Source organism: Mauremys mutica, chromosome 1 (assembly GCF_020497125.1).
Source record: "Mauremys mutica isolate MM-2020 ecotype Southern chromosome 1, ASM2049712v1, whole genome shotgun sequence".
Taxonomy (NCBI): Eukaryota; Metazoa; Chordata; order Testudines; family Geoemydidae; genus Mauremys; species Mauremys mutica.
The window spans coordinates 251,887,210-251,909,645 of record NC_059072.1 but is presented as its reverse complement, the minus strand read 5'-3'; the positions used below and the strand labels follow the sequence as shown (position 1 = coordinate 251,909,645).

The following is a 22,436-nucleotide window of genomic DNA, read 5'->3' as shown; positions in this document are numbered from 1 at the left end:
GCATAAATCCTTAAGGTACATCTACCTACTACTTTTTCCTAAGCCCTGAAGGTCTCTAATAAGAACGGTGATGTAATCATTTCTTTTTACAAAGCCTTTGGAAGACTAACTAGACTGCTGTAAGTTCTGGGCTTTTCAGTAAAAAACGGATTAAACTAGAATCCAATAAAAACAAAAAAAGTCACAGAAAGATAATAGATTATGCCTTATATATAGGGCCCTACCAAATTCATGGTCCATTTTGGTCAATTTCACGGTCACAGGATTTTAAAAATCATACATTTCATGATTTCAGTTATTTAAATCTTGAAATTTCAGTGTTGTAATTGTAGGAGTCCTGACACAAAAAGGAGTTGGGGGTGGGAGGGTGTTACCAGGTTATGGTAGGGAGGGTTGCGGTACTGCTACCCGTACTTCTGTGCAGCTGCTGGCAGAGGCGCCACCTTCACAGCTGGGCGCTCGCTCTCTGGCCACCCAGCTCTGAAGGCAGCGCAGAAGTAAGGCTGGCAATACCGCAATTCCCCCTAAAATAACCTTGTGACACCCCCCACACACTTCCCACCATTCCCTTTTGGGTCAGGATCCCAAATTTGAGAAATACTGGGTCTCCTCGATGCCACATTTTTCATGGCCGTGAATTTGGTAGGGTCCTAGTCATGCAATATGTAGGATCAAATTATTGTACTTATCACAAGAGAGGACACAGTATAAAGGCATAAAAATCTAATTTTTCAAAAATAAATAAAGGATGGTACTACTCTAATAGCACAGTTTAGGTACGCAAGACAATGAGCATTAGCTTGACATTAGAAGATCAAGCTTGAACCAGGCGTTAGGAAAAATTTCTGGCAAGGTTATTAAAGCTGCTAAGAAATTAAGGCAGTAACCAAGTCACTGAAATGTACAAAACCCTACCAGAAATCAGAACTCTGCACTTATTTGAAGCACTAGAGTAAAGCTGGGTCAAGTTTTTCAATCAAAACTTTTTTTAAGCTGAAAAATGCAGATTCAAGTTGAGGGAAACTTTTTGTGAATTCGTGTCTATTTCAGCTAATTGTTTCAGTCAAAAAACAGTTTTGGAAGTGGGGGAGGTAATATCTTTTATTGGACCAAGTTCTGTTGGTGTGAGAGACAAGCTTTTGAGCTTACACAAGTCTTGAACTCGGAAGCTTGTCTCTCTCACCAACAGAACTTGGTCCAATAAAATATATTACCTGACCCACCCTCCCTAATATCTTGGGACCAATCTGGCTACAGCTACACTGCATACATAGTTTTGGAAGTGTCAAGCTAGAGTCACAAAATCCCTTTTTTACTCAACAGCCCAGGGGTTAGGGCACTCACCCAGGATGTGGGAGACCCAGATCCCTGTTGGAGCTGTTCTACTTAGTATAAATCAATATCCTCTAAGCCAGAGAGACACTGAGAATGATGCTATGGCCTGATGGTTAGGGCACTCGCCAAGGAGGGAGAACACTCGGGTTCCATTCCCTACTCTGCAGAGGTCATTCAAATCTGGGTCTTCCAGATCCCAGGTGAGTACCCTAACTAACCATTAGGCTAAATGCGGTCCTCAGTACTACTTCCTCTGGAGTTTTGTGAATCTAGCCCAAAATTTCATTTGCTTTTATTTAAAAAGTTAACAGTGCCCAAAATCAAAAACAAAACATTTTGGTTGACCTAAAATGAAGTCTCTTCCAACTTTAGTTCACAAAAAATTGTGTTTTGGATTGACACAAAACAAGATTTCAGAACTGCCCATAAATCAACTCTCTCCCTCCCTCAACAACAGTTATTTACACAGCTCTGCAACAGAGTAGGTTTCAGGTTGCTTCCAGCCCCTCAATCTAATCCAGCTAGTTATGTTAGTACCTGAATGTCTGCACTATGGAAGTGTTTGAACAAAGGATCAATAGGTTCAGGAACACTTTTCTTCTTTTTGATGATTTCCAGCATAGGCAAAACTTTTTTCCAATAATAAACACTTCGTCCAATGTATTCCCTTTGGTCATAGAAAGAATTTAGATTCCTGCCCTGTGAAGGAAGCAGAATAGAAGAGTGTTTATTTTAAGGAATTTCAGCTATTATTAGATATTATTCAAACTGTTAACTTGATTCAACTACAGACAGTCTTCAAAAGCTCTGGTATTGTCTTATGCACCTCTGACTCCTCAGGTGAGCCTCATCCAGTCTCTGTACAAGCCTACATAATGCATGCAACACATGCAGCTAGAAAAAAAATTAGATTTTAAAAGAAAGGTACCAAATGACTATTGGAAAAAGAAATGATCATGTTATGCCAAATGAAATAATTTTGCAAGTGAACATTTACTACATTTTCAGTTTATTTCTACTATTTGCTAAATTGTGCTAAGAATGATAAAATATTTTAGAACACTTCAAACAGAAATATGTAAGTTATAAAGATTAAGTAAGATACAGCGTTAATTATTTAAGTTATAATAAAAGTAAAAATATTTTTTTGCCAACTTACTGTTTTCTGAAGACATTTTGCCCAGTGAACAATTAGGGCAGGTTGAAGTCCATGTTTCCCCAGTGCTCTGAGAGTGTTTATTTCATGCTGGACTAGAAGCCTTAATTTTGCTACTGTTCCTGGTCTGAAAAGTAATGAAGACACATTGCCTAATTAGCCTGCTCTGTTTTATGGAAAATTTTTGCTTGTCTATCCATTACAATAATGAAGATAAATTATTAATATCATGCAGATTATTGGTTTGAATTCCTTTTTTGCCTCCCATTTGCCATATATCTGCAGAACTACCCTGATCGCGGTGTGCACCCCACACAGGCCCTGAAGGATTTAGGTAGGCCCGTGAGGCCAGTTAACATACTGGCAGTACTTGAGAGAAAGAAAGCCAGGTATAATTGATAATGAAGCCCTATAGGAGCAGGCCTGGGTGGTAATTATAAAGCCAGTAAGTTTGCAGCAGAAAAGGGCTGCAGGGAAAGAGTCTGCAAGCACTGTCTGGGGAATAGAAGATGTAGGAAGTAGTCCAGGGTGGCAGGAAGGAGTCTGAGGGAGTAGACCTTGGTTGCCAGCTACAGGGCCTGTAGAGGATGGGTCTGGGTTCCCCTACCAGACATCAAGGAAGGTGAAGTGAAATCTCCTGAGGTAAGGGGTGTAAGAACAGAGCCCAGCGACAGATGGAAGATCTACTATACCGTCATTGGACTTTTACACAGGAAGGGGCGGACTAAAATGTAACCTGGTTGAAGGGCCAAGTTGCGGGAAGAGAGACCACTGAAGTGACAATGGGCAGGGGTCACCACACAGGGAGTCAGCTGCTATGCCACACCCAGCCACAAGGAGATGCTCCTGCATTGAGTGAATCCCTTTACATACACCAATCCATTTCTAAAGGTATGTTGCCACTGCAACTACAGCTGTGATTGTAGCACAGGTAGGTATACTGTACTAGCTTTAATCATTGGTAACAACAATTGTGAAGAGGTGGTGGCATGGACTTGTATTTGGGCTAGCTGCCCAAGTGTACTTGTGTTGCTATCCTGCGCTGGAGCCCGTGACACCACATTTGTTACCCTTTCTGGTTAGTTTAAAGATTGTACCATGGGTAGGCTATGACACCTTCACTTGCAGCATAAAAATACCATAGAAGTCTCTTTCAAAACTCTCAGAAATTTTTACTATCAAAATTTGAGCATCTAAGATTGAAGGTGTTGACATAATGAAGTACATGCTACAAGAATCTACAGTCACCTGACTAATAATGCTAAGATTCTCATGCTGGAAGCGACTTAGATTTAGTAAAATGTAAAAAATAATAATAATAATAAAAAACTACTTACACTGTTCTTTTGTGAACAAGATTAATAACAGCATCCCACCAGGATCTCTGCCTTTCACTACAGAGCTGTTTGCTCACTGGCAGTGGTAAAAATTGAGGCTGATGTGAACTGTAGTGAGTATTAAATGTCTCTTGTAATTGTAAATGGCTAGTAAATATCACTCCAAGTAGAAATACCTGTTTTCATAAAATAAATACATGTTATACTGTGCAATTCTCCATAGCGTAGTAAATTTCAGTGCTTAAACTGTTTCCTTACTTCCAGGTCCAATATACAGATTGTTTCAGGAGCATTGGTCTCAAGTCTTGATGTTTCCTGGGGCAAGTGAAAAAGCTGTTTTAACCACTTGCGTATTTCAGGGAAGACTGACATGGAGTTCCACTGTAAACCAAGCCACGTAAGGTGCTGGAGACAACCATTGTGCACTCGAATTGCGCCTAAACAGAAACAGATGATTGTTTACTTCTGAAGTCTGTATCAGCAGTATCCACGCAAACAGTAAACTTATCAAAACTGCATTTTATTCCATTAAAAAAATCCTTAGGTTATGAAATCTTTAAAAAATGATAATCCAGCCAAACGTTTTGGCTTCCTGTCTTTGAATCTACTTCTCTTTCTATGACTAAGCCCCCAAGTCCATTCCTCAGAAGCAAATGGATCCCATGTGTTATGTGTGGAGGATAATTTTATTTTAAATATAAAAATGCCCTCACTATCTTATGTATGCATCTTATGTATTGTTGTAGCCGTGTTGGTCCCAGGTTATTAGAGAGACAAGGTAAGTGAAGTAATATCTTTTATTGGACCAACTTCTGTTAGTGAGAGACACAAGCTTTCCAGATCACACAGAGTTCTTCTTCAGGTCTGGGAAACGTACTCAGAGCATCACAGCTAAATACAAGGTGGAACAGATTGCTTAGCATCAGTAGTTAACGTATTTCCAGGGACCATTAAGGTAAAGTGGCCCATTAATATCCCTCCAGTCATAGGGGGAAAGGAAGGAGGAGGAAGCAGCTGTGGACATTGTTAGTGGGTTACAGAATGGGTGAATGCTTTTCATAAAGCAATCACTCTATAATTGACCTATCAATCCCCATCTGCAAAGGAAACGTGCACAACACTTTCAAAAGACAGGACTGGGAGTGTAAATTCATAACTTTGTTAGATACTAAAAATCACTCCCTGAACTGAGGGCTTGGCTACACTTGAGAGTTGCAGTGCTGGTGGAGGCTTTCCAGCGCTGCAACTTAGGCCTGGTCTACACTACAGGGGTGGGTCGAACTAAGGTACGCGACTTCAGCTACGCGAATAGCGTAGCTGAAGTCAAACTACCTTAGTTCGAATTTCCTACCTGTCCAGACGCCGCGGGATCGAACTCCGCGGCTCCCCCGTCGACTCCGCCACCGCCGTTCGCGGTGGTGGAGTTCCGGAGTCGACAGGAGCGCGTTCGGAGTTTGAACTATCGCGTCTAGATTAGACGCGATAGTTCGAACTCTGAGAAGTCGAACTCTCCGCGTCGACCCGGCGGGTAAGTATGGACCTACCCTTAGTAACTGTCCACACCTGCAAGGCACATCCAGCGCTGCAACTCCCTGGCTGCAGTGCTGGCTGTACACCTGGTCTGCTTGGGGTGTAATGAGTGCAGCGCCGGTGATGCAGCGCTGCTCGTCAGGTGTGGCCACACACCAGCGCTGTTATTGGCCTCCAGGGTATTAGGAGATATCCCAGAATGCTTTTAACTAAATTACTCTCTTTGTTTTGTTATGCAGCCTCTCTTTGTTTTGTTGTGAACTCGGGGCTCTGGGAGCTGCTTATCTAAAAAACAAACTCAGCTCCTGTTTGCTGTGATCAATCTGTAACTGACTGTGAACAATCAAATGAGATATCCCCCTGCCTGCCTCATTCACAGGGGTTGAGCGTTTGCTTGACGAGAGAAACAGCTGCTTATCTGGTCTGCAGGCTGTTTGCAGTTAAGAGTAAGAGGTCAGGAAAATTTTCTGATTTTGCAAGGCAGGGAGCTGATACACAGTGTCGGCTCCAAAAATCCACTCTCTCTCTCTCCCCCGCTCCCTGTCACACTACACCCCCCCCCCTTTTGAAAAGCACATTGCTGCCACTTGAACGCTGGGACAGCTGCCCATAATGCATCACTCCCAACAGCGCTGCAAATGCTGCAAATGTGGCCACACTGCAGCGCTGGTAGCTGTGAGTGTGGCCACACACCAGCGCTTTCCCTACACAGCTGTACGACCAGCGCTGCAACTCTCAAGTGTAGCCAAGCCCTGAGACTCGCTTTATGGTTTACAACCCCCCAGCTACTCCCCCCGCCCTCTGACTGGAGGGGTGTTAACAGGCCACTTCCACTTGAAAGGGGTTAACTACTTATGCTAAACAATCTGTTCCACCTTGTATTTAGCTGCAACACTCTGGGTAAGTTTACACTGCAATTAAACACAAGTGGCTGGCCTGTGCCACCTCACTCGGGCTTGCGGAGCTCAGGCTGCAGGGCTGTTTCACTTCAGTGTAGATTCCCAGGCATGGGCTGGAACCTGGGCTCTAGGATCCAGCAAGGTGGAAGGAACCCAGAGCTTGGGCTCCAGCCTAAGACTGAAAGTCTGCACTGCAGTGAAACAGCCCCACAAGCACAAGTCATGTCACAGGGGTTTAACGGCTGCATAGACATTCACTCAGAGCACATTTCCCAGACCTGAAGCAGACCTCTAAGTAAGCTCAAAAGCTTGCCTCTCTCACCAATAGAAGTTGGTCCAATAAAAGATATCTTACCCACCTTGTCTCTCTAATCTGCATCTTAAACGTTTGTGTCTATGTTTGCATTTCTAAGCACTCAAACAATTACCTATGCTTTGAGGAAGATAAGTTTGGCAGAAGGGGGCCATGAGCAGGTGACAGAGCATGAAAACTCCAAACTTCACTGCAAATGAAGTCTTACTATCTCCATGATTTTGCTCTAAAAGTTCTGATACTGTAGAATTAGATGGAGTGTTTCAGACATCACTTCAGGCGTCGTAAGTGTACATGCTGCATCAGCCTTAGAGATTAATGAGTCACTTGGCAGCATCCTAACATTTATTTCATTTTAACCACTCCTCATTCCCAATCTCCACTTTTTTGCACTGTATAAAATGAATGCAAAAAGAGTAAGTATTTATTTTAGCTATCAGGTGAACAATGTATGTTTATACTGGGGCAAATAACTTTATAATTTAAGACTAACCAGCGAGGAGAGGCCAGTAAGTCTGCACAACACACACTATTAAGATGAAAGTAGGGATGCTAGAGAACGGTATTTAGAACTGCAAACTCACTGGCCAATGGAATACCTTTCCTCTAGATCTAGGTGTCATCTCTGTAATACTGCAAACACTGCCACCATCAGAAATTCCTGAGTTAGCAGTCCTTTATTTTAACAAAGGGGTTGCTAATAGATTATCCTCTTCAAAGAGCTATGGCTCTTGAACTTACTTACAAAAAAAGGAGAGAGTCTCACAGCCAGGTTTAATGATCTTCTACAGATACTCCAAGCCTAATATACTTCCCCTCAGGCATTTCTCTGAGAAATGGGTTGCTTGTCTGAGGCATCTGTTTTAATATTTAATAAAGTCTATGTTATAGCCATGTTGTAGATTGTCAAAGTTGCTATTTGTATAAAGGCCATTTATCCTTGGTTGCAGTCTGTATTATCTGCATGATTTTTCTTCAAATCAGAAGAAATATCACACTAAGATATAGAAAGTAAGTGTAAAGTGTTCTTAAGGGATGCTTCTTACCAATATCATATCTGCCTAGCTCCACATGGTCTGGTCCCTGTATACAGACATTTCTGATATTATCGGTGCCAAGGAAAGTTCTCTCTCTAGGAGCTCCATTCTCAAAGAGTGCATCGAATAAAGTAGATTGCCCACTTTCGTTTGCGAAAGACTCCACAATCTCTTTGTAGAAGTCTTGCTTGCCATGGCTTAAGTTTAGCAGCATGTGACCTGTAAAGCAAAACATTCACACAGAATTATTTTAAATACGAGTAGTGCAGTGAATAAAGATTGTTCAGTAGCAAGCATGTCTCATCCGATCATTAATCCAACATGTCAAGGATTAAAGATTTTGGTTGAAATCCAGGCCCCAATAAAATCCATGGGAAAAACTCCGACATCCATCAATTGGGCCAGGATTTAACCCCACATGTTTTCAAGTCTTTTTCATGCCACCCTTTTTGAGGCAGTCAGACCAAAGAATTCTTAAATTCAATCATCTAAACACAAAGATATGGAAGTCTTTGTAGGACTAGTATAGCAAATAGGAAAGCCATAATTCTTGGTATTCTGGGGTCCCTGGAATTACCTTCAGTATGAATAGCTATGGCTTAAGTAGAATGATCCCTTGCAGAGCAAGGAAATTTCTGAAAGGCAACTCATCCTAAAGTCCTTTAACCACAATGCATTCCCACAGCACAGTCCCTAGCCTAGAATTCACAACTTAGATTAATGACAAAGAAAAAGGTGGCTCAGAGACAATAGATGGTGTGATGGGAAAGGAAGACATGGTAATAATAATAGGAGCAGGGCATAACTGGTAGTGACTGTAGGGGCTACGGCAGAAAGGATTTTAAGGAGACTGAGGTAACAACTTCCAAAGTTTTATAACCTATTCAAGAATGTGAAGAAGAGAGTTTTTGTAGTTTAAGAACATTGAAACAGTTCAAAAATGAGTGCTAAGTTAAGAGGAAGATATGGGAACTTAAGTGTCATGATCAGACTTGCTTTTTAGATAAACCTACTTGAAGCTCTGAACATTTTTCATGAATTTAAATAGAAAAATGTTCAGTTATGTCTAAATTTCAAATCACTAAAAAACCTCTCTTTTATATAACATTTAGAAAAGAACAGGATTACTAGTTTTCTTTTAAACAGTTGAAATTAATATTCTTGTTACCAGACTGGCTCTGTCGATCACAGGCTAACATTTCCAGCATATCTTGTCCAGCTTGATCTGCCTTTATTAGTTTTGTCTTTGGTCTAGGGACCTGGTGGGAATTACACAAGAGTCAGGAACCAAGAAGTTACTGCTTCAAAAGTGAAACTCCCCTCTAGCTTTTTGTTAGTAAAATAGAAAATCCAAAATTTATATTTATTGAACATGAAGGAAGTTTAATATCATAGCAAGTTACTATTTTTCAGTTACCAGACACCACCTTCCAGTCCCCCAAAAAGTTCTTCTTAATTAGCATTTAAGTATGTATTTTTGCTAGACATCTCTGTGAAGTGTAAATTAATAGCAAGATTAAGATGGGAATAGTCTGTATTCATGCCAGATTACAGGTGCCAAGGTGGAAGGCGATATCTTGATTTAATAAGGTGAAGGACTGAGGCCCAAATTCTTTGCTGTGTCCACAACACGCTGGGTGTGGGGCAAACACATAAAAGGATCTGTACCTCCCCAAGGCTGGGGCCAATTTTACACTGGCAGGTACATGGTGTAGTTGTAGTCCGAGCAAAGGTGATAAAAATGCTAACCCGTTAGAGCCTGATTACTTCTGATGAGGGCAAGAGATAAAACGTGCACTCACCTACCCCAAATTTTCTACAACAAACTGAGAGGTGGTAAAATATTGTCTTACAGCTGTTAAACATGTACATAGAAGTGCTGCTCATCTGAGAACTACAGTTCAAAATAAAATAAAAATGAGTTATATATCAACTAATACATAATAATACAAAAACTTAAAAACAGCTTACTTGAAAAGCTATAAGGTAACACAAAGCTGCCAGTTCAGATACAGCTCTCCATTGCTTCTCACTGTGCTGGGCCATTTTCAACAAGAGAGTTCCAGCATACATGTAAAAGTGACCTCTCATTTCCAGGAATGTAATAGACAGCTCATCATTCCCATTCACATATGGTTTCACAGACTGAAGAGCGTGATCAAAACTACAGTACAAACAAAAAGTCATTAAAACTAGGGACAGCTGCATACTAGTGGTTTCAGACTTGCCGTTACGTCAGTAAGATTATTGAACTAGTATGTTTGCATGATAGTGAATCAAATGGCTCAATACACCGGAATCTCAAATTTTCAATGCTCAGAAGTTGTTTTTTTAAGTACATTCTACTCCCATGAGTGAATCGTATGCTTTGATATCTTGTCCCCTCCCTCTCAAAACCACTTCTTTAGCAAGGACACAATCCCCCAACGCACCCCTTGAGTCAGTTCTCCCACTGGCATCGCCTCAAAAATAAAAGGAATTATTCAAGAGACATGGCTGCACCTCATAAGCTAGTGTTGAGATGAGGAGAGAAGAGTGAATCATTTGGGGAAAGATTAGAATGAAAAAACAGTAAGTGGTGGTAAAAGGGACATGCAGAAGGTGATTGGAACTAAGTGAGCATATGATCTGAATTAACCAAAGCCAGTAAAAATCTGAGCATTAGACTTTTAAATGTCGGAGGTGGTTCTGCAGGAACCTGAGTAGCAGCTACAATCTGGTACCTGAAGCACATCTTGCACAAACTCCATTCCTGGAAGGTTTCCCAAATGCTAACTAGGGCAAAACATTCTTTAAGTGATCCGACAAGATCATAGCCCATTTTGAAAATGTTTCAGATGTATTCATTCAAGCCCCATGGGATAAGATGGCAGGGAAAAAAACAACAACCCATAAATCAAATGGGTCTACAGATAATACTGCCAAAAAATACTATTAGATGAGACGCTATGTAGTAATAGAGAGTATCACAGTGTCCTGTGCTTTTTAATGCTATGTATTTCTCAGCTGGCCACCCATTCGACTGCTAACCAACCCAAACCTGTTTTGCTTCAGAAAGTTAGAGGAGATAACGCAGTCCAAATGATATGGCCTACCCCTTGTAAAGCAATATTTTCCAATCCTATAGTTTGTGTGTCCTAGCAGGCACTAAGTAATCAACTACACACTTTTCTTAAAAGTAACTTCCTTTCAAATTTTTAAACTACTCCACAGGTAATAAAGGAGCTAAGGAAAAAGATGACTGAGTATGGGCAAGCACAGTTCTCACTCAAGCAGAAATACTTGACTATTCACAAGAAGTTCCTTAAGCCTAATGCTTTTCCCAAAAAAGCCTCCAGCTAGTGTCCTGGAGTCCCATCTACTGAACAATTACAGATAAAGATCTAGGAGTTAAATTTTTCAGATGCCTGAGCCAAAAGCATGACACATTTCAGACCAGAGGGAAAATTTGTTTGAGTTTTTGAACCTCTCAATTCATACTCTATCCCATTGTTGAGTTAACACATCACAGGAGTTTGGAAGGAAAGTGTCATCTCAACAATGGGATACAGTATGAATTGAGAGGTTCAAATACAAATACAAATATTCACACACTGAATTAACTGCAATTTAGTTCTAAAGAATTTTTACACCAGACACTGAGACAAGACTGTATGCAAGCTGGTAAGCACTTCCTTTCTTGTCTTTTTTGATGATGAAATGTCCTCCTAGGGCCCTACCAAATTCACGGTTCACTTTGGTCAATTTCACAACCACAGGGTCTTAAAATTGGCCAATTTCATGATTTCAGATGTTTACGTCTGAAATTTCATGGAGTTGTAACTGTGCGGGTCCTGATCCAAGCGGGGACGGGTGGGGTCGCAAGCTGTTGTAGGGAGGTTGAAGGATTGCCATTGTCACTTCTGTGCTGCCTTCACAGCCCAGCTCTGAAGGTAGCAGCTGCGGAGTTTCCTGCAGCTGGAGGAGGCTCCTGGAAGTGGAGGTAGGTCCAATCTTCCCAGTGCTGCTGAGAGTGCCCCAACTGGGGGCTCCTAGCCAGGGCCACTGGACATTTTGAAAAATGGGTGCCCCAGCCCTGGCAGGAGTCATAGGGTGGAAGCCCCGAGCCCTTGCAGGTGTTGCAGGGGCTGAAGCCTCAAGCCCGGGCAGGAGCCAGGATCGGGGGCAGCAGCCCTGAGTCTGGGCAGGAGCCATGGAGGGGAGGGGAGGGAGGAGAAGCCTTGAGCTCAGGCCGGAGTTGTGGGAGGCAAAAGCCCCAAGTCCCAGCTTGAGCCGCAGGAGTGGCAGCCCCCAGCCCAGGTCCCTGAGCCGGGCAGGAGCCACTGGGGGGGAGCAGCCTCGAGCCCAGGGGGGCAGGCCCAGGCCAAGCCCTTGAGCCCAGGCAGGAGCTGCAAGGTGGAAGCCCCGAATCCCAGCTGGAGCCGCTGTGGGGGGGATGCAGAAGCCCCAAGTCCAGGTGCCCAGAGCCTGAGGAGGAGCTGGAGAGGGGACAGGAGCCCCAGAGCTCGAGCATCCGGAGCCTGGGCAGGAGCTGAGTGGGAGGGGGCAGAAGCCCTGGAGCTCGAGCCTCTGGAGCCTGGGCAGAAGCCGGGGGGGAAGGGAAGGGAACAGAAGCCCCAGAGCAGGAGCTGCAGCTGCAGGGGGTGGCAGTCCCGAGCCCCGCCCATGCAGCCCCCAGCCCTAGCAAGACTTGGGGTGTGTGGGGGGGGAGAAGAACAGCAGCCTAGAGCTGCGGCAGGAGAACAGCAAGAGCCGTGGGGGCAGCAGCCCAGAGCCCAACTCTGGGGCTGCTGCAGTGTAGAAGTGAGGATGGTACATTCTCTTCTGCTCTGCCTATGGAGGTGGGTTTGATCTCCCTCCGGTAACAGCCGTGCAGGGGAAGGGCAAGTCCTGTCCCTCCCAGCCCACCTGATTGTGGGGAGATCAGATTTCACGGGGAAAGGCATATTTCACGGCCGTGAAATTGGTAGGGGCCTATCTCTGCTGCTTGAGCAATTTGAAGAGACACACTGGTAACTGTACAGTTATGAAGTGTTCTTACAAGATAAGAGACAAGCAAGGGACCATGTATAAGCTTATGGGAAAAATATTGCTCTGGGTCTTCAAGCCTATACTAAAGAGAAGAGATGCGCATCAGTTCCAGCCTAGCATCCAGCAGACTGAAGGCAGATGCACAGCACCAGTCAGGATAACATAGGTCAGAAGTACCAGCCTCAGTGACTACTACAGAGTTGTTTTTAAAGTTAGTCGTTTTCCTCAAACACCTGTACACTGAAAGAAACGTCTGTTTGAAGCTCCATGGCACAGAATGACACCCCTTGACAAGTGATTACTCAGAAGTCTTTTACCATAGGAATGTGATGAAAATAGTACCTTGCAAGTGATTCTCTGCTTTCTTGAACATCTCTAGTAGAAAGTGTCATTATCACAAGGTTGGAGTAGGCCAGCAGCAGATCTCTGTTGGTGTTTCTCCAAATACTTTTTTCAGACTCTGAGTCCTGTGCAGATTCCAGATATTCCTAGAAAAGATTTATCAGAAGACATAATTTAGTCACCTTTCTTGGGATGGTAATAGTACCACCCCTAGAGCATGTTAGTTACAGTCACAGAATATTCCAGTTTGCAAGGTGGGATTTTAACATCCAGTTCTCCCAGATTCTCCAGCAACAAAGCCTCTCTACCAAAGATTGAAGTGCTACGCCAAATCTTTTAACAGTCTTATGTATAAACATTAAGATCAAATGTAATAAAGTATGGAGAGTAAACTGAAGTGTGTTGTACCTCCTTTTGTTTTAGTGGAGTTTAGTTTAGAAAAGAGAACTCTTCCATAGTCCCTGTGCTGTCCCCTAGTCCCCAACTACTTGGAGGATAGACACTAGTTCCACTAAAGAACCAGCCTAGTATAGAAAACACAAGAGATTCTCCCAAAACCACAGAATGGATTTAACAAACCTTAAGTGCCCGTACAACACACGAACACCATTGCAAGCTTGATCGCATAGTAATCTTCTTTTCTGCCTCTCGACAGTGAGCCACTGCATCCTTCAATCTTTTATTTGAACGGTAGAGCTCTACTAGCCTGATGTTTACATAGACATCATCTGGTCTTGCATAAAGTTCCGATTGTATCAGATCAAAAAGCTGATTCCATCCATCTTCACCTTTACAATCCAATAACTGTTCCTATTAAAAACAAAGGCAGTGTGTTTTTAGTATCTCGTTTTCCATTTAAACTTTTTTTTAATCACTGACCACATGACAAGACAGTTTCCTTTGTTATCCCTACTCTTAGCAACCTGATTATGCATAGACCAAGTGGTTGAGAGTATGTCAAGTTTTAAGACATTTATATATGAAATGAGAGTTTGTATAATCTGCTAAAACTTAATAGCATTATTTGAGATTTTTAAAAAATATTTTTAAATGTTTCTTTATTGAAGTAAGTACACAAGGAGTCTCAGAGAACCCTGTCAGATCTAGTAGGATTTTGGTTTTACAGAATATTCTTTTCATTATATTCCTATTCTATACCGTTGTATCTAGTCAAGGATTCATTTTTGTTAAAAAAGCAGAGTTAACTTTTTTAAAAGACAGACAATTTGAACTACGTTATTGCTGGCATACATTAGAAAACTAATGCATTCATACACAAGTCAGGCCATAGATGCTTAGTTACCTGAAAAGAGCAAACGTCAGTACTCTCAAGAATGGGAGTGAAGATACAGACCCCATGTTGGAAAGCAAAAGCAGCAACAAAAAAATTTAAAAAACAAATATTTATCCAAGTGTTTATTCAAGAGTAAAGAAAGTAGGAAACTAGCCCAATACTATCGAAAAAGCTGCTACATTTCTGCACTAACCCCTCAGATAGGAAAAGCTACGCAAGAAAGTCAGTGTCTGTGATGGACTTCAGAAATTTAAGAGAAAACAATATTTTTATAGATCTATAATCAATACAGAATTAGGGATTCTAACAAATTGAGATGTCCACAATTGTTCCCAGAAAACTCAAACAAAATAAGCAAAGTGTGAGAGTGACTGAGGTTGGGCCTGGTACTTGTTAGGTAGTCAGCCATAAACCCAGATCAGAAAATATATCACTAGACAAAGAAACCAGTAACAGTTTAAAGGTCTGTTACTTGTCAGAACTAGAAGTGCTGTCATGGACCAGGAAGTTCTCCCTACAGCAAGTTCTGAAGTAACTCAAATATAAAATTGCAGAACTACTAACTGTGGTATATAACCTATCATTTAAATCAACTTCTGTACAAGATGACTGGAGGATAGCTAATGTGATGCCTATTTCTAAAAAAAAGCTCCAGAGGCGATCCCAGCAATTACAGGCTAATAAGCCTAACTTCAATACCAGGCAAATTGAAACTATAGTAAAGAACAGAATTATCAGACACGTAAGTGAACACAGTATGTTGAGGAAGAGTTAACACGGCTTTTATAAAGAGAAATCATGCCTCACCAATTTATTAGAATTCTTTGAGGGGGTCAATATACATTTGGACAAAGGTGATCCAGCGGATATAGCGTACTTAAACTTTCAGAAAGCCTTTGACAAGGTTCCTCACCAAAGGCTCTTAAGCAAGGTAAGCAGTCATGAGATACCAGGGAAGGTCTGCTCATGAATCAGTAACTGGTTAAAAGATAGGAAACAAAGGGTAGGAATAAAGTCAGTTTTCAGAATAGAGAGGTAAATAGTGGTGTCCACCAGGGGTCTGTACTGCAACCAGTGCTGTTTAACATTCATAAATGATCTGGAAAAAGTGGTAATGTGAGGTGGCAAAATTTGCAGACGATACAAAATTACTCAAGATAGTTAACTCCAGAGTGGACTGCGAAGAGTTACAAAGGGATCTCACTAAACTGGGTGACTGAGCAACAAAATGGCAGATGAAATTCAATGTTGATAAATGCAAAGTAATGCATATTGGATGACCATTCTTATGTTTGGTAAGATTACCATCACCACAATACTGGGAATGGAGATGAGACAACTTTTCCAGCAGTTTCAAAAATCTGTCAAATATTTAGACTGAACAGGGGAAAAAAAATGAAACGCTTCAGTAATGTTGAAACAAACTTGTTTCAACCCAACTGAAAAAAATTCACTTCAATTTCAGGCATTTTGACAAAAGGAAAGAAGCAGACTAAATTTACAAAAAAGGAGGGGTGCCTCCCTTATAAGCTTTATCCCACTAGTTAAGAGTACTCACCTGAGATGTGAAGAGCTTAAAATAAGTGCATGCAAGTTAGAACTTAGTGATTATAGCACACCTCAAAATTTCAGTTTACCTTCAGTCTGTAAACAGCAGGGCTTCCAGGGAAGAGTTTAGAAGCTCTCTCAACCCAGTATTTTGTTCTTCCATCTGTAACATCATTGTCACACAATAATTCCGCAATCTTCAGTATAAGATCTTTTTGTGTTGGGTTCAATTCCACTGAACGCTAATATTTCACCACCACCACCAAAAAAAAATAACAGCTGTTATTTTTTGTAGTTAGTATGAAATATGAAGTATTTCAGTATATAACTAGATAAACGGAACAAAAAAACTACTCAGATTACTCAGCAATACTCATCAGTACATACTTTTACAGTTTTAAGTGTTCAATGAAAGCAGCTTCAAAAATCTGCTATAGTACTACACTACACAATGTTTTGGACATGTTTGTAATAAGCTTATTTTTCAAAAAGTTATTAGGTGAAGAAACATATGCTAGTAGTTTTACACCTTTATATGCTTATGGAACAAGTCAGACCAACAAGTTTTGGTCCTGATTCTGTAATGCAGTTTACTAGCAATTAGAATCCACACCATAAAGTTACAGGGAACCCTGTTAGGGAATCCCAGGGCAAGCTTGATGCCTTATTTTGAAAAGTATTCTACCAGCCTAAACTCCCTATTAATCAATTTTCAGTGTGGGAAGAAGTTAATGGCAGGGTTTTTTTAAAGATCACATCTAGGACAGATTCAGTATACAGTCACTTCTGTTTGAATTTTCTTTACACTTATAGATATTGCATCAATATGTAAGTAATTCACCAATAGTAAGATCAGGTGAAGGATTTCCTCTGTTTCTTTCAATGGTTTTAATTTGTGCACTTGACAGTAGTGACCATAGTCAATTTTGTTTTCCCAGGGATAGCAAGTTAGTTTCCTTCTTTGGTTTTGCTGGTCTTTAACACAGCACCAGAGAAGAAAATACACATTTTGAAAGAGAGGAAAATATAAGAATCACAAAAAGCTGTCTCACAAACTCAGTCCTGCAAGAAACTGAGCTAAAAGTCTTATTACAATTAAAGGGTTAGATATTTATATGAATATCCAGTTACATTAGATAGGATAAAGTTCATAAGGACTAAATCCTCATGCTTTAGAACATAAGCCAGTCAATCACTCAAGGTTAGAAGTAAATATTCCCCCATACTCATGTTACTTCTTAACTGTTCATTTGAGGGAGGGTAAGCAGAGAGCTATAGCTGTCCCTGAAATAACAGCCTTTGTCCAGAACCAGAGCAATCACTGGTATGATTCATGACAATTATGTTTATAATGCACGTTAGGTGAATTAATGTCAGACCTAAACCTGCTTTTCTACAGATATGCCAGAATGTTTTCCAATTCGTAGATTTTTTTCAGAGTTAACTTAGCATGTGCTGAGGTTCATGGGTTATAAAATTGAGGCTTTCTAGTAACTTAAGCCGGGAAAGAGAAATAAGAAGTGACACGAAACCCTTCTGGGATTTGTCCATAATTCAAGAATCACTTGATTTGATCACTTTTACTTCCTACCTTATAGCAACCCACAGCTTTTTCTATGTTATCTTCAGCTTCATAGAGCTGGCCCAGAAATTTGTGTGCCTTGGGATCTCTCTCTTGTACATTAAGATAAGTAGATATGTACCTGTAAGAAAGCAGTTACCATATCAGTATGTAATGAATAATTCTGAAACAAAACCTGAAACAGATGGTCAAACAACGTAACATAGTTTACTGGTGCTCTGCACTATGAGGAAAAAGAGCGAGCAGAGTGTTTAGTTCCAGGTATCTGTTCTGGAACCTCAAAAAAAAAATTAACCAACATTATTCTGATATGGGCCATCATTACCTGTTTGCCAGCAAATGTGCATGTCTAATAAGGGAGACTTGTGTCTGTGAATCACTCAGAAACAGTAACTTACGGAAACTAAAAGATAAAGTTCCGCTATGCTGTTTGAATGACAGCCATCTGAATAAAGAACACTTTTCAGTCCCCCATTTCCAATTTTCCTTCAGGTTTCCCCATTAGTGATTCAATGGATCTGTATCAAGGAAGTGCTATCAGCACTGTCTGGAAATAACAGTTTTGATCATTCAGTATTAGGCATCGGAAATTGCTTTGTAACAATACCGGTATCCATTTAATTTCTATAGCAGTGAAGCTCTTTGGAAAACAGAACAACACATACTTTACCTTTTAGCAAGTTCATACTCTTTCGCTTCATAATAGAGTTTAGCAAAAAAGAATCCTTTCATTGATTTCTGGAGGGGGAAAAAACATTGTTATGATAAATATGCTTAAAATACATCTATATTTTTGACCCGAAATGGCTTAGACAAAGTTCCCAGTTAACATATACTGTACTAAGTGACTAAACTTCAGACACATTAGTTATCAACCCTAGTCCAGTTTTTCATTATGGTCTGTAATATTCTCCCCCATAACATCTTTGTAGAGAAAGACCTAATACCATATGGATAGCGTACAGTTGGGAAACTAAGGCTACTAGTGAACCAGACAAATTCATTGCTTGGTTGTAATAGGAGCACATATGAGAGGCAGCTAACAAAAACAATGAATGGAAGACCAGATGGGATAATTTTGGCCACAATATAATATGCTTGCTACTAGAAAAGCTTGTTATGCATCCTCCACCAATAGAGAGATGATTAACTTCTTAAATTATACACTGCAACAAGTCTGTCATCAAACACTGATGTTTAAATATGGCATAGGAATCCCATAGTATTCCCAAACTACACTACTCTTGATTACTCCCTGATAGTTCTCCCCAAAGGGAAAATTTCTGCTTGTGCCACAACGATATAGTTGTGAGCTGATATTAATACAGATGTTCTGCAAGGGAAGGGTGAAGGAGCCAAAAGTACTTTCTCTCCATTCTACCACCCACTGTATCTCTAACAGCGGAAGATCATCCTTGTGCCTCAGCTGCTCCGATAATAGTATTGCTGGAGCAGGAACATGAGTGAAACTGACTAGCTCCTGTCATGGCTCCTCCTGTGGAAGAGAAACAGGCACTTCTTGGGAAAAGAAAGAAGAAAATGGAGATGAAGGGTAACAAAAAGGAGGAGAGATGAGAAAAAACAGTGAGGCTACATCTTTTTATTTAATGGCAGAGCATCAGCTTGTGACTCTCGAGATCCTTTCTCCCTGGACCAATGGAGGTGATGTGCACCTGCGTATACTACAAAATCAGGCATTAAGGGGAATGAGGGAGCACCTTATTTCTCTAGCAACTCATTTTCGTTAAGTGGAGGACCAACACTGATGGGATAATGAAAAAAATCCACCTCCAGGGCTTCTAGGAGAGAGTGAGTATCACTTAAAAAAAAAGGGTTGTTGGTAAATGAACAAGATAAAAAGATAAAATGGAAGTCCCTGAAAAGTCTCAAAGAAAGAAGTAAAACCAGAAGAGGTGAAAGATGCAGAGAAGCAGGGAGGAAATAAATAAAGGACACTGGTGAAATCATTCCAAAAAGAAGGGGGTAAAAAATGACAAAATAAATGAACTGCTAATTAACACTAAGTTCTGATTTTTGTATTTTTTGCTACAAACTTAATTTTACTTGGAACTGTAGCAAGAAAGAAACAAAGCAAATATACACCCTTTTCACCTGTAAGACGCTGCAGGAGAATGGTTCAGAACATACAGCCAGAAGCAGCAGATGGGGCCAAAGTCACAGCGCAAATCCACAATAGATACCAATCTCTGTTTAAAAGGATATTTAGTGCAAAAGCTTATCCCCTCTTTGCAATTTGGGACTTAAGTCTGCCCTGGGATTTACTTTATCTTTGTTTGACTGTAAGCTCCTTGGAGCATGGACCTCAAAAATCTCTGTGTGCTCAAACAACAACAACGTGCCTACAGGGTATGGAAGCAACTGATAATTGCTTTTTCCCCCTCACCATTTAATTCAGCCAACAGTAATTTCTACTCCTCTATCAAGGAAGACAGAAGTAGAAATAAATGTTTTAGATATAATGAAGTTTGGGACTTTTTCATGCAAATTTGGTCCAGCCATTAGCTACTGGCAAGCCCCTAACATGGCACCAACTGGAAAGGGCCAAGTACTTCTCCTTCCAGGAATATATCCATCAATGCTAACAAAACCAACCTAAGATCCTATCATATTTCTACTGGAAGTCCAAGTAACTTATTTCTGAAATACTGGCATCAGCTATGGAATCTTTACATTTTCTCAAATGTTTTAATAGTTCATAAAAAGATTGTATTATGGATCACTTCCCATATTCACAATTGGGAAACATCCCTGTGTCAGCTACAGAAATTGCTTACGAGAGAGTGCAACACTAGAAAGATTCAATGTATTTTTAGATTTTCTTTAATGCAATTTAGGAACCAGAAATAAGGAGAGTCAAAAATCACATGACCAGCCAGATCTCTGCAAGCCACCAGCAAATGCTCTAAGGAACACTGGTGGTCCACTGACCACAGCTTGAGAACCACTGCATTAGCAGCAAATAAAGACAACCCAAAAAATTATCCATAAAGCATGTAGGGATGAGGCTTTATTGGACACTGAGTGCTTCTCTGAAAAGTGGATGAACTATGGAGGCAGAATGTAAGAACGGCCATACTGGGTCAGACCAAAGGTCCATCCAGCCCAGTATCCTGTCTACCGACAGTGGCCAATGCCAGGTGCCCCGAGGGAGTGAACCTAACAGGTAATGAGCAAATTAAGAATGGTTAGAATTTTTTGGTTTGTTTGTATCATTAAGTTCTCAACCACAATTTTTTTTTAAAGAAAAAATACAACTTTAATCACATTTAAGATCCGGGGCAAATGTAGGATGACCTATTACATTCTAAGCACTAAGCGGACCCTCACTAGAACGCGCGCCTATATAGCACAAATTCTTTTAGAATGCTGTTGCGGCCATGGCTCCCAAATGTAATTATTTACATTGGTTGTCATGGTAATGCAGTCCCCACATTAACGTGGTACCGTCCATGGATCCCGAATCCCGCGTTCCTAGCAGGGGTCCGGTGTATTTCCAATGCCTCAACTTTCTCAAATCACGCACTAGATATTACGCGTCTCTCTCAGTGTTTCAGCACAAAGATTTATTTTTGAACAAAAGTATGCTTTTTTTTTTACCCTTTAATAAAGACCGTTAGTATTTATGGAGAAGATTAAAAACTGTTATTGGACAAATGTGTTTGATAAGTTTGATAAGGGCTGGTGAGCCACATTTCTTTACAATTTCAAGGGATAGTTAATTTCAGTCCCTTCTTAATTTTACAGTACAGAAGATCGGGAAAAAGGAAGAATGAGAAGCATCTATTTTCCATTATTTACTTTGTGTACATACTGTACAATCAGCTACAATGTTACCCATGTAAAGTCAGCATTCCCTGTTTGTGTGGGTCTTTCACATCGTGAACAGGAGCAAACATTAAAAAAGTGTGATGTAACAACAAATGGGTGGTAGGTGTAACTTTTAAATTGAGTAAATTTGTTGACGTTGTCTCTGTTGTAAAAGGCATCTGAATCCTATGACTTCCACAATCAACAAAATCTCTGCATACGTATTTCAAGGAGATAGGACCTATATTGTGCGCACAAATCCTGCCTAAAAAGCTTATTATATATTAAACGCACAGATGTGCCTAGGAAGCAGTACATAACACTGTTAAATTTCCTGCTACTGCAATATACAGCAATTACTGATCAGACTAAAACTATAGAACAAATGTTAACAGTTGTGTTTTAAGCTCTTCAGAATTAAATGCCTATGTTAAACTATATCAGTTTAGACCACCGGTGATCTGGAGAACATCTTCTGGGATCTGCAGAGAGTTAACAGGTGACATAGAACTAGCTAAAATTTTCATTGCTAAAGTGCATTACCAGATAAACTTAGCTAATTCCATGTAAACAATTGTGGTAGTAGATGGGGTTGTTACAAGACCATGAACAAGCAGGGAGATAAATCAGCCACTTTTTATTAAAATGTGATCCAAGTTTTGTGAAAAAAGTTTGAGCCCTTGAATTACTGCCCTACAAATTAACAACCCTGAAAGCTAAATTGCATGTTTTTGTTCTTTGAGAGCAATACCAGTGTTTATCAGACAAAATCAAATCTGCAGCATTGAATTAGCGACTTAAATCCTTTGCTTAGCAGAAGCAGCAGGACGAGCTTCCCTGCACGATCCCATCGCTCTCTCTCAACTCAACCCAACCGCGGAGGGAGGGAAGGTCTAAGGGCTGAAGGCAAAGCGCTTGGCACAGCCAAGAAGATGGCTCAGACCCGTCTCCGTTAGAGTCAGGGGACCCGGCTGCTACACTCGTCCCCCAGCCTTGGCTACCGCCCCGCCCCCACCGCCAGGGGCCCGGCGTTTGCAACCGGCCCACAGAGGGAGGCAGGCAGGCGGGCCCCGCCCCCAGCGACTGAGGCCAGGCCGGGGCAGCGGCGTTGAACACCGGGCGCCTGTCAGACGCGGCCCGTGACTCGCTGCCCCTCCAGCCTCCCTGGCGCGGGCGGGGGCCTGCTGCGTGCGGTCCCGCCGGT

At 41.2% G+C, this 22,436-nt stretch overlaps 1 protein-coding gene across 1 annotated transcript in view; it reads right to left on the bottom strand.

Annotated features, from left to right (window-relative positions):
- LOC123364640 (E3 SUMO-protein ligase RanBP2-like) overlaps nucleotides 1–22,436 on the bottom strand; it is a 67,978-nt gene that overhangs the window by 45,262 nt on the left and 280 nt on the right. The window contains exons 2-13 of the mRNA XM_045006932.1: nucleotides 18,075–18,142; nucleotides 17,414–17,525; nucleotides 15,912–16,064; nucleotides 13,560–13,790; nucleotides 12,981–13,126; nucleotides 9,579–9,771; nucleotides 8,776–8,866; nucleotides 7,617–7,826; nucleotides 4,087–4,265; nucleotides 3,829–4,004; nucleotides 2,495–2,618; nucleotides 1,873–2,034 (exon numbers count right to left, since the gene is read on the bottom strand). Of these exons, the coding sequence (XP_044862867.1) occupies nucleotides 1,873–2,034; nucleotides 2,495–2,618; nucleotides 3,829–4,004; nucleotides 4,087–4,265; nucleotides 7,617–7,826; nucleotides 8,776–8,866; nucleotides 9,579–9,771; nucleotides 12,981–13,126; nucleotides 13,560–13,790; nucleotides 15,912–16,064; nucleotides 17,414–17,525; nucleotides 18,075–18,142 (1,845 nt within the window). The remainder of the gene's footprint in view (nucleotides 1–1,872; nucleotides 2,035–2,494; nucleotides 2,619–3,828; nucleotides 4,005–4,086; nucleotides 4,266–7,616; nucleotides 7,827–8,775; nucleotides 8,867–9,578; nucleotides 9,772–12,980; nucleotides 13,127–13,559; nucleotides 13,791–15,911; nucleotides 16,065–17,413; nucleotides 17,526–18,074; nucleotides 18,143–22,436) is intronic.